General features: G+C 46.6%; 1 protein-coding gene across 1 annotated transcript in view; it reads left to right on the top strand.

Annotated features, from left to right (window-relative positions):
- TG (thyroglobulin) overlaps positions 1–12,496 on the top strand; it is a 175,230-nt gene that overhangs the window by 146,623 nt on the left and 16,111 nt on the right. Inside the window, exons 43-44 of the mRNA XM_083450285.1 lie at positions 4,392–4,573; positions 11,161–11,268. Of these exons, the coding sequence (XP_083306411.1) occupies positions 4,392–4,573; positions 11,161–11,268 (290 nt within the window). The remainder of the gene's footprint in view (positions 1–4,391; positions 4,574–11,160; positions 11,269–12,496) is intronic.

Raw genomic sequence — 12,496 nt, 5'->3', positions numbered from 1 at the left:
CTCCCATGCGAGTCACATGACCCGCATAAGATCACAGATTCCCAAAAGACACATGAGAGCATAGCACCCCAAAATGTGCATTTTGGAGCACCATACCAGGTAGCTTTTGGGGGCGAGATCTCAGCACCCAAAATAGCCACTGCACTCTCAGAGGAAAAAATGTGGAGAACTAGATATCAGGGGGAAGGCTTTTAGTCCAACCTCCTCCCTGACCAGCTAGTTTCCTATCATGGGTAGGAGTGGGGGATCAATTCTAACACAAGCCTACCTTGGGATGCGGGTGGTGCTGTGGATTAAACCACAGAGCCTATGGCTTGCTGATCAGAAGGTTGGTGGTTTGAATCCCCATGACAGGGTGAGCTCCCATTGATCAGTCCCTTCTCCTGCCAACCTAGCAGTTCGAAAGTACGTCAAAGTGCAAGTAGATAAATAGGTACCGTACCGCTCCAGCAGGAAGGTAAACAGCATTTCCGTGCGCTGCTCTGGTTCACCAGAAGCGGCTTAGTCATGCTGGCCACATGACCCAGAAGCTGTCTGCGGACAAACACCGGCTCCCTTGGCCTATAGAGCGAGACGAGCGTCGCAACCCCAGAGTCATCTGCGACTGGACCTAATGGTCAGGTGTTCCTTTACCTTTACCTAACTCACACTTCTCTAAACCAGGTGCAAACCAAAACACAACTATCGTTTGAAAATGTCTCTGGATTTTGCAGGCAGTTCTCTAACCCCCCCCCCCCCAAATAATAATAATAAGGGGAAGCTGTGGATGAAAATGTGCCTTTGAAGGGAGTGTGCATTATATTGGAGGGAAATTGCTTGCAAAAGTGTGTGTGTTAAGCGAAATGCTCACTAAAACATTGGAAAAAATTAGTGAGGATTTTTTCCCCCTTCAAAAATAAATAAATCACAAATTCAGGCATGGATGTGGCAGGCTGAATATAAGATTGGCAAAATGAGAAACTGATCTGTCCAGGCCTAATGTGGGATATTTTTTCCTCCATGTGAGATCCTGTCAGGAGCGTAAATTGTTACATTCCAAAGATACGTTGACCGTGAGGGATCTTCTGTTTGTGAGTTTGAGGCCTAAGCATCCGTTTGAGTGTACAAACTGATACACACACACACACACACACACACACACACACACACTTTTGTTTTGCTTTCGAGTCAGGCCAATGATAAGAAAGAAAAATGGTGAGTTATCCAAGCTGCTCTCTGGAACTCTTTGGAAAGAGATGATTCCAGGCAGTTTCTTGAGCCAGTCGCAAGTCCCCTGCCAACAAGATGGAGCAGAGGGGATGCTCAGGTTTCCAGCTTTTCAGGAAATGACTCTATAGCCAGTTCGGGGGTGGGAGAAATCTACTCTTTAAAAACAGATGGTAAAGGAAATTATATTTCAGAGACATATTATTCCTTAAAAGATGTGTGTGTGTGTGGGAGTCCTCCCAAAACTCTTGGCTCTGTTGAAAACGGGGGCGGCTGCTTGACAGCTTTCATCGTTTCTGACTGGATTTCTGAATGACTCATGCAAATTCTGGAGCTCCCAGATGACCTGTTTACTGAAAATTCATCCTGATTTGGTGAAATATACTCAGAGTCGAGTGTGGATTTCATGCTCTTTATTCAGCTCATAGTAGTGAGGAATGAAAGTTCCCCCAAGATATCTGCTTTATATACATCATTTACACAATGGGCCGCACGTGATTGGCTAATTCTGGGATTCTCCTGTAGGCCAATCAGGTTGCAGATTCACTTCCACCTGGAGCTGGATTGGGTGGCTCCTGCAGACCAATCATATTGCTGCATTGTTCTAGGACCAATCAGACTGCTGCATTCTGAATCCTATTGTTCTAGGACCAATCAGACTGCTGCCTTTTGGATCCTATTCAACTCAGTACATAACATTTGGTTTGCATGGGGATTAGGTTAACGAATGAGCATTTGTTCCAATTTGTTTGCGGAGAGGTTAGACAATGCTGTGTTGAAGCAGGTGTTATCTCACACTTTCCCCCATCGCTTTCCTTATTGCAAAAAAGAAAAAAGGCTGATTCTCAGGCAAGCAGGTTTGTTGTGCAAGAGCTCCAAGCCAGCTTGAATATCCCAACATGAGTTTGCTAGTATATGATTGAACCCCACCTGAATATAATGATAGCCCTTTAGGTGGCTCCTAGAGAATTTAACCTGCTGTATTAGGATCACTGAAAGCTACAGCTACCTGATGGTACTCCGGGCAACTAAGGCAGGCCTGAGAGGCAGTGCGGTGTAGTGGTTAGAGTGTCAGGCTGTAGGACCCAGGAGGCCAGGCTTCAAGTCTCCACCTGCCCATAAAGTTCCTGGGTGACCTTGGGCTAGTCATTGTCTTTCAGCTTAACTTACCTCACAGGGTTGTTGTGATAATAAAATGGGGAGCGGGAAAAGTGCCATGTATGCTCTCCATGTATTTCTACTTGGAGTAAAAGGTACAATATGAATGCAATAATAATAATAATAATAATAATAATAATAATAATATGCAGAGCTATATATGTATTCCACAAAAGTGCTGCACGAGGACAGAAACAGATACTGAGAATTCATTACAGTGGTAGGTACCTCGGGTTACAGACGCTTCAGGTTACAGACGCTTCAGGTTACAGACTATGCTAACCCAGAAATAGTACCTTGGGTTAAGAACTTTGCTTCAGGATGAGAACAGAAATCGTGCAGTGGCAGCGGGAGGCCCCATTAGCTAAAGCGGTACCTCAGGTTAAGAACAGTTTCAGGTTAAGGACGGACCTCCAGAATGAATTAAGTTCTTAACCCGAGGTACCACTGTACTGAGAATTCATTATTCTGAGAATCCAAACTTTCATCTTCTGTGAAGGCTTCTGTGAATGCCAAGTCCCACAAACAGAGGAAAACAGGATTCCAGGTCAACTGGGTTGTGTGTGTGTTCCTTGCATGCTGTGCAAACCTCTTTGACCCTACCCCATGGAGGAGAGAGGTCATTTAATTATTGGTCCAATTTAAGGTTTTGTTACCAAACAACTTGGGACCAGATACCTTGGAAGACTGCCTCCAGCCTTCCTTGTACAGACCTGCCCGTTCACTATGACCTTTGGACGAGGCCCTGTTAGTGGCAGTGCAATCTGTAGAGGTGGATCTTATGGCATTTTGGAAGAGGGCCTTCTCGGTGGTAGTGCCTGGCCTGTGGAAAGATCTTTCCTCTGAGTTACGGCAGGAGCTTACAGCAGCGTGCTTTCCACTGGCTGTTAAAAACGACCTTTTTATTTGCCTGTGTCAGCAGTGTGACCTGTCCACATAAGCAGGAAATTGTGGTTTCTTCTTAAGCCTGAACTGAGCACATATCTCAGTATAGGTGACAATTTATAGACATTGTGGGGAATTCAGTGCCATGGTCTTCCGACCGTTCTGGCTCCACAAGCGTTTCTGCTTGCTGGGTGGAACTAGCCCTCGTCTCCCCCCCCTGTGTGTTGTTTGGGAAGTTCTCCTGACCCTTCAGAACATATTTGGGGGGGTACAGGTCCCCCCGGGGGCCGGAGAATGGTGGAAAGCCTCATTGCTCTTCCCCTGGCTTTCCCTAGCATGCCAGGTTAGTTGAATCTGAGCCATTTGGTTGTGTTTCACAATGCCCTACTCAGAGTAGACCCATTGATATTAACGAACCCGAGTTAGCCATGTCAATTAACTTCAACGGATCTGTTCAGAGCAAGGCTAGCATTGAATAGGTAAAGGGACCCCTGACCATTAGGTCCAGTCGTGGCCGACTCTGGGGTTGCGGCGCTCATCTCGCTTTATTGGCCGAGGGAGCCGGCGAACAGCTTCTGGGTCATGTGGCCAGCATGACTAAGCCGCTTCTGGCGAACCAGAGCAGCGCACAGAAACACCATTTACCTTCCCGCCGGAGCAGTACCTATTTATCTAATTGTACTTGGACATGCTTTCGAACTGCTAGGTTGGCAGGAGCAGGGACCAAGCAATGGGAGCTCACCCCATCGCGGGGATTTGAACCACTGACCTTCTGATCGGCAAGCCCTAGGCTCTGTGGTTTAACCCACAGCTCCACCTGCTTCCCAGCGCTGAATACCACCTGCTTATTTTAAGAGGGCGGTTTTCTCTCGACTAAAATAGCAAAACCAAGCAGCTTATTCTCTGAAAAGTCATGCAGACACTGAATATCGGCAGAGAGATTTCTACATGTGCAAACTAAGGTGTTTCTGTCCACCTTCCTTGCATGATTAGACTTCAGGGAAGGAAGGAAGGAAGGAAGGAAGGAAGGAAGGAAGGAAGGAAGGAAGGAAGGAAGGAAGCAGCCGGCCTGTTTGGGTTTTTTTTGAATGTATAAGCTCTGCTCCTGAGTTCTTCTGAATCCCATTTTCCTTCTCACCTAGCGATTCGAAGTAAGCCAAGGCCGTGTCAACAGTAAGGTGGCCTTTTATCAAGCTCTCCAAAACTCCCTGGGCGGAGAAGACGCCGATCCTGCCGTTCTGGATGCAGCCACCTGGTTTTATTCCCTGACGCACTCCTCCACCGAGTATGCCTCGTTCTCCAGGGCTTTGGAGAACGCCACACGGTGAGAAACTCTTCTGCGGTGCTCGGATGCCATTTTCTGTTTTTAAAGGCAGTGGAGAAAAGCCTCACCAACAAAATGTTTTCTCACAACAAGCGATGACTCTTTACAAAGGAGACCTGCAAAAACATGGCAGTGTGGAGCATTCCTGTTCAGAGTGCCAGCCAGCCAGCCAGACCCTTTTGCAATACACTCCATTCCATCCCCCTCTCTGGTTTCTGTCCATCTTCTCAATAGCCAGCCAGAGTTCTATGACCGCTGAGCATGCTCAGTCTTCAAAGCCCTTTAGGTTCCAAGCTTCCCCTTTTTTCCCCAATCTAAAGTTGTTTTATTTTTCTGCTAAGGTTCCCCTTGGACCTGCTGGAAGCTCCTTTGTGTGGTGGGAAGGCAGCTTTGACTACATAATGAACCACACTTGAAGAACAAGTTCGCTATTAGGATTTCACTAGCTTAATACCCATTTGCAGCACATGCAAATGTATATCAAAAGGGAATTTCACTGTGGTTTTTCCCTCGCTGTAGAGCAGCCTTTCTCAATGTTGTTGAACTACAACTCCCATCACTCCTAGCTAGCAAGGCCAGAGCTCAGGGATGATGGGAGTTGTAGTCCAACAGCATCTGGGGACCCACAGGTTGAGAACCGCTGCTATAGAGCAATCCAACGCTTAGAAGTTTAAGTAGTCAAGAGACCACCTGTGTCCTTGATTTGTTTGAATTGAGTTTAAAAGGCTGATAAACTACTTTGATAGATGAGGGCAAAGAGGGGGTTGTGACGGCATGGGCACAAGCTCGTCAGTGCTGTGCACAATTGGGTACCACAGTAGGCCAGCACCACCAGCTACTGTGGTCTTGGCCTTGAAGGGGGTTAAACAGGCATGGAAAGTCTGCAAGGCATGTGCACCCAGAGCGTAGCAACCCCGCTTTTCTGTGTACATTTTGCAGCTTTTTAGTCAGCCACCGCAGCAAAACTGGCTTGTTCTGTTCACTTCTGCTCCTTTCCACGTGATGCTGGTGGTTCCCAGTCTAGTCCTTTCGGTTTCCCTGCAGTTAGAAGCCACTACTTCAGGAGAAAACAAACGTTCACAGAAAACCCATTTTCAGCTAGGGATGGGGAACCTGCGGCCCTCCAGATATTGTTAGACTACAACTCCCATCATCCATGACCATTGGCCATGCTGGCTGGGCCTGATGGGAGTTGGAATCCAACAACATCTGGATGTTCACCATCCTTACACTCCACTCCCAGTGGTGAGGAACTTGTGATGTTCCATATGTTGTATTACTCCATCAACCCCAGTCAGGAATGGCATTGGACTACAAATCCCATTATCCATGACCACTGGCTGTGCTGGCTGTGGCTGATGGGATTGTAGTCCAAAACATCTGGAAGGCAACAGGCTCTCCATTTCTCTGTCTTTCTTGCTCTCTCTCTCTCTCTTTCTGTTTAGGATCATTGTAAATGAAGTTGGGAGTGCCACCTGGTAAGTGGGAAATTAGGGCTCATGCTCATTTTTAGGTTGGTAGCTTGTGTATTTCCCCTGCCCCATCTGTTCCCCATTGTTGACTGCCACAATTGAGTGGTGGGGAGCAAAACACACAGTGTGTTGATGTCGAGATGCCACCATCACATTGTGTGTTTGCTACTCACTATAGAGGGGTCAGGGATGCAAGTGGCGCTGTGGTCTAAACCACAGAGCCTAGGGCTTGCCAATCAGAAGGTCAGTGGTTCGAATCCCAGCGATGGGGTGAGCTCCCGTTGCTCGGTCCCAGCTCCTGCCAACCTAGCAGTTTGAAAGCACGTCAAAGTGCAAGTAGATAAATAGGTACCACTCTGGTGGGAAGGTAAACGGCGTTTCCGTGCGCTGCTCTGGTTCGCCAGAAGCGGCTTAGTCATGCTGGCCACATGACCCAGAAGCTGTGCCCTGGCTCCCTCGGCCAATAAAGCGAGATGAGCGCTGCAACCCCAGAGTCGTTTGCTACTGGACCTAACGGTCAGGGGTCCCTTTACCTTATAGTGGGGTCAAACTTGAGATGGGGTTCCTGACTTGTTCCTATGCGTGTGGATGGAAGACGAAAGAGGTTTTAACAAAGAAAAAAGTCCTTAGATAGATAGTCCGGTTTTGAATTGTGGGTTGCAATCCTTCTAGCAAACATGAGATGAGGTTATAAACAGCAAGAAGGAGGTCTGAGCGGTTAAGTTGTAGCCCCTGCATGCCGTGTCTTGTGGTTTATGAGTGTTTCTTTCATTTTCTTAAGCCACTCCTGTGTGGTTTCCGCAGGTTTAAATTTGGCCAGTTCCCCATATAGGTCCTTAATAATAAGAAACCAGCTCACCCGCACTCTCCAGCATGTCAGTTCCTAGCCTTCCTTTGCAGCGCAACTTTTCCACAAATCAGAAAAGCCGCTGAGATGCAGAGAACCTTTTCTGCACACGTTACAAAGTCCATCACTCTTTTGAAGCTGAACACTTGTCGTTCTGCTTTTCATGCTAGTGGCTCCCTTCTCTAACAAGCAGATCAGCAACATTGTAAACCTCCTAATGTTTTAAACATGGGTTGAGAGTTGTTGGAAGTGTCTGGGTCACCGCAGGAAACATCTGCACGTGAACAACAGTGACATGCTAAGGACGAATGAAATCTGGGAGGAATGTTTCGTGTTGAGGTCCCCAAGCCACCCCAATAACTCACACATCACACGTAATTTTTGTTTAAGGTTTTTTGGCCACAACTTTATTTAAATACATAACTGTGAGTGGTTGCTTAGGCATTGGTTCTGACTATCTGTCCCCCCGCCCAGGGACAGAACTGACTTCCAGATTCCAGTGAAAGCCAGTCAGGGAAAACAATATTGGGGAGAAATTAAGCTGGGCACCAGACCCTCACCTCTCCCCGCACGCTCCCAGGGGCTTGCGCGGCCCAAGTCCCATGCCAGGGATTTGGACGAAAGCATGGCAAGCCCCCAGATTCCTTTAACAGAATTCAGAGCAGCAGCATTGGAGGGGTAGGCACTTACTCCTCCACCAACCAATTTTTTAACCAATGCCTAACCGCGAACCTTACAAGTTGTGACAATTTGCTATACTGTAGGCAAAAACCAAATGGCTCCAGCCAATCAGCCAAATGGACAAAATTCCTACCAGGCCCCTGTCCCAAAAGCAGGCGACCCCGTGACAGGCATAGCAAGGTCAAGCACAAAATCCCCATTTCAGGGAGGGTTGGCGGGTGATCCAATGCATGCAGCAAAAGAGGACACTCAAAAGAGCGTGCCCAGTATTTAAAACCTTTTCGCCCAACCCACAAATTGGCAACATCAAAATCTCCCCAGAAACACACGCACCCAATCATAGCCTGTGGCCATCCAAACAGATCAGCCCAGCAACAGTGGGGTGGCCTGCTAGACCCCACCGCAACACGTGCTCTCTATTAGTGAGAACACGCTTTGTGGATGTCTGGGACATTATGCCCCTGCTCCTTAAAATTGTTCCTGTATTTTCTTACATTTGTATCCCACCTTTCTTGCATCTTGGAGTAGAAGGCAGTGTTCATGTGGTTCCAAGGTGATCTCCTATCCAGGTGCTGACCAGACCCATACCTGCTTATTAGCAGCAAGGCGATGGTCTCCTGCGCCTTCAGACCAGACCATGGGACTTTAGAGGTAGCAATTATGGCTGAGTCTCACCAAGCAAGGGACAATTGTTTCAGCAACTACATGAGCCATTGGCTCCTGGTTTGGCCTAGGCCATGGGTAGGCAAACTAAGGCTGGGGGGCCAGATCCGGCCCAATCGCCTTCTAAATCTGGCCCACGCAGTGGCGTAGCGTGGGTTGTCAGCACCCGGGGCAAGGCAAGTAATTTGCACCCCCTAACCTGTGGATTTGCGCCCCCTAACCCTAACCCCCAGATGTTGCGCCCAGTGCGGCCGGCCCCCCCTGCACCCCCCACGCTATGCCACTGGGCCCACGGACGGTCTGGGAATCAGCATGTTTTTACAAGAGTAGAATGTGTCCTTTTATTTAAAATGCATCTCTCGGTTATTTGTGGGGGCTGCCTGGTGTTTTTACATGAGTAGAATGTGTGCTTTTATTTAAAATGCATCTCTGGGTTATTTGTGGGGCATAGGAATTCATTCATATATATTTTTCAAAATATAGTCTAGCCCCCCACAAGGTCTGAGGGACAGTGGACTGGCCCCCTGCTGAAAAAGCTTGCTGACCCCTGGCCTAGGCCCAGTAAATCCATCAATGCTTTGAATGGTGATGCAAGAGACTTCTTACTCTCAGATGTCAGGGAAGCAGCCTTAAACTGAGTTAGACCATTGGTTCATTTAGCTCAGTATGGTCTGAACTTACTAGGATTTCAGATGGGATTCTTTCTTAGTCCCACCTTTGGATGCCAGAGATGAGTTATGGCCTTCACCCAAATCGCAGGAAGCTGTGCTCTCTGCCATTCATCTGCCTAGCTCATCATGGTCTTCACCAACCTTTTGCAATCTGTTGCCCTCCAGATGTTTTAGACTAAAACTGCCATCAGTCCCCGACAGCATGGCCGGTGGGGGTTGTAGCACAAAACATCTGGCTCCCAGGAACAAGAGCATCACTTGTTAAAAATTGGAATGGCTTCCTGTCGTTGCTAAACATCATGAGGTGGTTAGTCAACCCTGTGGTTTTGCAGTGTTTGTTAAATGAACATTTTGGAAGCCTCAGATTATTTCTCAGGAACATGTAGGAAAGAACAGATATCTTGTGTTTCTCCAGCAGAGCTCTCCCTCCCAACTTTACAAAGGAAGGCAAAGGAAGAAGCATACCATGAAGCAGCCTTCCCAAACCTTTGGTCCCCAAATGTCGCTCACACCAGCCCCATCCACCTTGGTCAGGGATGATGGGAGTCATAGTCCGCCTAGGACCCTAAGGAGGAGGAAGGTTGCTGTAGAGGAGGGATGGGGAACCCACAGGGCTAAATAGGTCTCCCCATTTGGCTAAGTCTCTCCCACCTGCCCCATCATGCATGATGTCATGTGTGGGGAGGACGAATATGCAGCTCCCTGCCAGAAGTGGGGTTTGCAGAGACAGATGACCTCTGTGAACATTGTTCAGCAAGGGAAGCACCAATAGGTCTTGTTCTGAAGAGCTGAATGAATGGAAAGGTTGGATGGATGGATGGATGGATGGATGGATGGATAGATGGACAGATGATATAGATAGATATAGATATTGATATAGATGATATAGATATAGATGATATAGATATATTGGTGAATAGATGGATAGATAGATGATGGATGGATAGGTGGGTGGGTGGGTGGGTGGAGAGATAGATATAGATAGGTAGGTAGATGATAGATAGATAGATGATAGATAGATAGATGATAGATGGTAGGTAGGTGGATGGATAGATAGAGATAGAGATTGAGATAGATTGGTGAAGGATAGATGATGGATGGATGGGTAGGTGGATAGATATAGATAGATGATAGATAGAGAGATAGATGATAGGAAGATAGGTAGATAGGTAGGTGGATAGGTGGGTGAGTGGATGGATGGATAGGTAGATGGATATATATATATATAGATATAGATAGATTGGTGAAGGATGGATAGATAGATGATAGATGGATGGATGGATGGATAGATACATAGATAGATGCTAGGTTTTTCCATTTTAAAAAGAGCAGAGAATATGAGTCCTTTGAGTCCTGGCGGTTTCCATGTGTGCAATGAGTAGACCCTAAAACAAAAACAAGCATTCAACTGGAAGATTGCAAGGGAAGATCAATAGTGGTGGGTAAAATTAAAGCCCAGGGAGTCTGGCCTATGAATCTTCTCACTGTGCAGTCCCAGGTGAGCTTTCCTGCATGCAGCTGGATTCTTGATGCAAGAGAGCATGGCGTGTTGCCCTTATGGGGAAAAAAGCGGCTCACAATTTAAGACCAGCAGGTGGAACAAAGCACAGAGACACCTTTGCGGGAGAACAGTGGAGCTTTGTTTTCATTCGCAAATACTCCAGAAAAGAAACAAAGACCAGTTCCAAAGGTTTATACTAACTTGTGGGTCGTTAACTTCGTTAAGAATGTGTTTTACAGATGTGCACCTGTGGTGTATGAATGGGAATGCAGGTTTCCATCATGTGCTTTTTTTGGGGGGGGAGGGGAGTGTCTCTGGGGAAATTTGAAGAAAATAATAATAATAATAATAAACAACTGGTCTAAACCTTCTCCCATGATGGGCTCTCTGTCCCAAAGCAAAGAGAAAGATACTTAAAATAGCTTTTCCCTAATTGTTCCCCCCTCCCTCCTTTTTTGGCGGCACTCTTTTTATATAAACAGATTTGTTTCAGCAAAACAAAAGAGTGGTTATTTGATTGTATAAGATTTGTGCAAGTTAATTATTTGTTGTTTTTGAATAATGGGATAAAAGGAAGTTTGCAAGTTTCAGCAGCGCTGCTTAGTCTTTGTATTGTTAACTTGGTCCGCTGTTATGAGGTCTCTCTGTACATATCTCCTTCCTTTCCCTATTTGAGGCACCTTCGTTGCAACTTGTTGTCATTTGGCCATTGTTTCTTGACCATAGCATCGTTTTCTTTTGCCGTTTCTCAGGGACCAGTTCATCATTTGCCCCACAATAGATATGGCTCGTCACTGGGCTGGCAATGGCAGAGGGCAAGTCTTCATGTACCATGTTCCAGACACGTCCTCCCTGAGCAGGTAAGAGCATGGACAGAGTTCTGTTTTCATGGATCTAGGGATGCACAGTTCATTCTTACTTTCGATCCATGATCATTGCTGCTGTTGTTGACGACGATGATGACACATAAATACTCCCATAAATCCATTCCTATCCATTTCTCATTTAATCTTCATTTTTCTTAAAAGAAAATTCACATTCAGAACTGTTCTCTCTCTTAAAACACACCTTTAATAGAATTATAGAATCATAGAGTTGGGAGGTTGGTGTGGCCGCTGAAACCATATAACACTAGTCCTGAAAGACCCACATTGGCTCCCAGTATGTTTCCAAGCACAATTCAAAGTGTTGGTGCTGACCTTTAAAGCCCTAAACGGCTTCGGTCCAGTATACCTGAAGGAGTGTCTCCACCCCCATCGTTCAGCCCGGACGCTGAGGTCCAGCTCCGAGGGCCTTCTGGCGGTTCCCTCGCTGCGAGAAGTGAGGTTACAGGGAACCAGGTAGAGGGCCTTCTCAGTAGTGGCACCCGCCCTGTGGAATGCCCTCCCATCAGATGTCAAGGAAATAAACAACTACCTGACTTTTAGAAGACATCTGAAGGCAGCCCTGTTTAGGGAAGTTTTTAATGTTTGATGTTTTATTGTGTTTTTAATATTCTGTTGGGGGCTCCCCAGAATGGCCGGGGAAACCCAGACAGATGGGTGGGGTATAAATAATAAATTATTATTATTACTACTACCCCAAGGGTCATCTAGTCCAACCCCCTGCAATGCCAAGTGTCCTTATTTTTCAGAGATGTCCCTGATTTAGAGAAGCCAGCTCTGTTTCTTATTTCATCCCTGAATGTTCCGCTTTTCCTTAGGACGTCCCTATTTTCATTGGAGAAATGTTGGAGGGTATGGAGTTATCTGACCCTCAAGTCGTCTGAAGGCAATCCTGTATAGGGAAGGTTTTTTTTAAAAAAAAATTTAATGCTTATTATTTTTTTATATATGGCAGAAGCCGCTCAGAGTGGCTGGGGCAACCCAGTAAGCTTTGTGGGGTATAAAAAGTAAAATTATCATTATGGAATTGGACATCCCTATTTTCATTGGAGAAATCTTGGAGGGTATGCAATATGCAGGAATCTCAACTAAAGCATCCATGACCCAACCTCTGCAGTAAGCTAGGGTCTCCTCTCTGTCGCTCATCCAGGCGAGCAAAATGAAATATCAGAGTCCAGGGGCACATTCCAACCTGCCAAAAATG

This window comes from Podarcis tiliguerta, assembly GCF_965153285.1.
Source record: "Podarcis tiliguerta genome assembly, chromosome: 7".
In the NCBI taxonomy this organism is placed as follows: domain Eukaryota; kingdom Metazoa; phylum Chordata; class Lepidosauria; order Squamata; family Lacertidae; genus Podarcis; species Podarcis tiliguerta.
The sequence above is the reverse complement of the archived record's forward strand: the minus strand, read 5'-3'. Positions and strand labels throughout refer to the sequence as shown.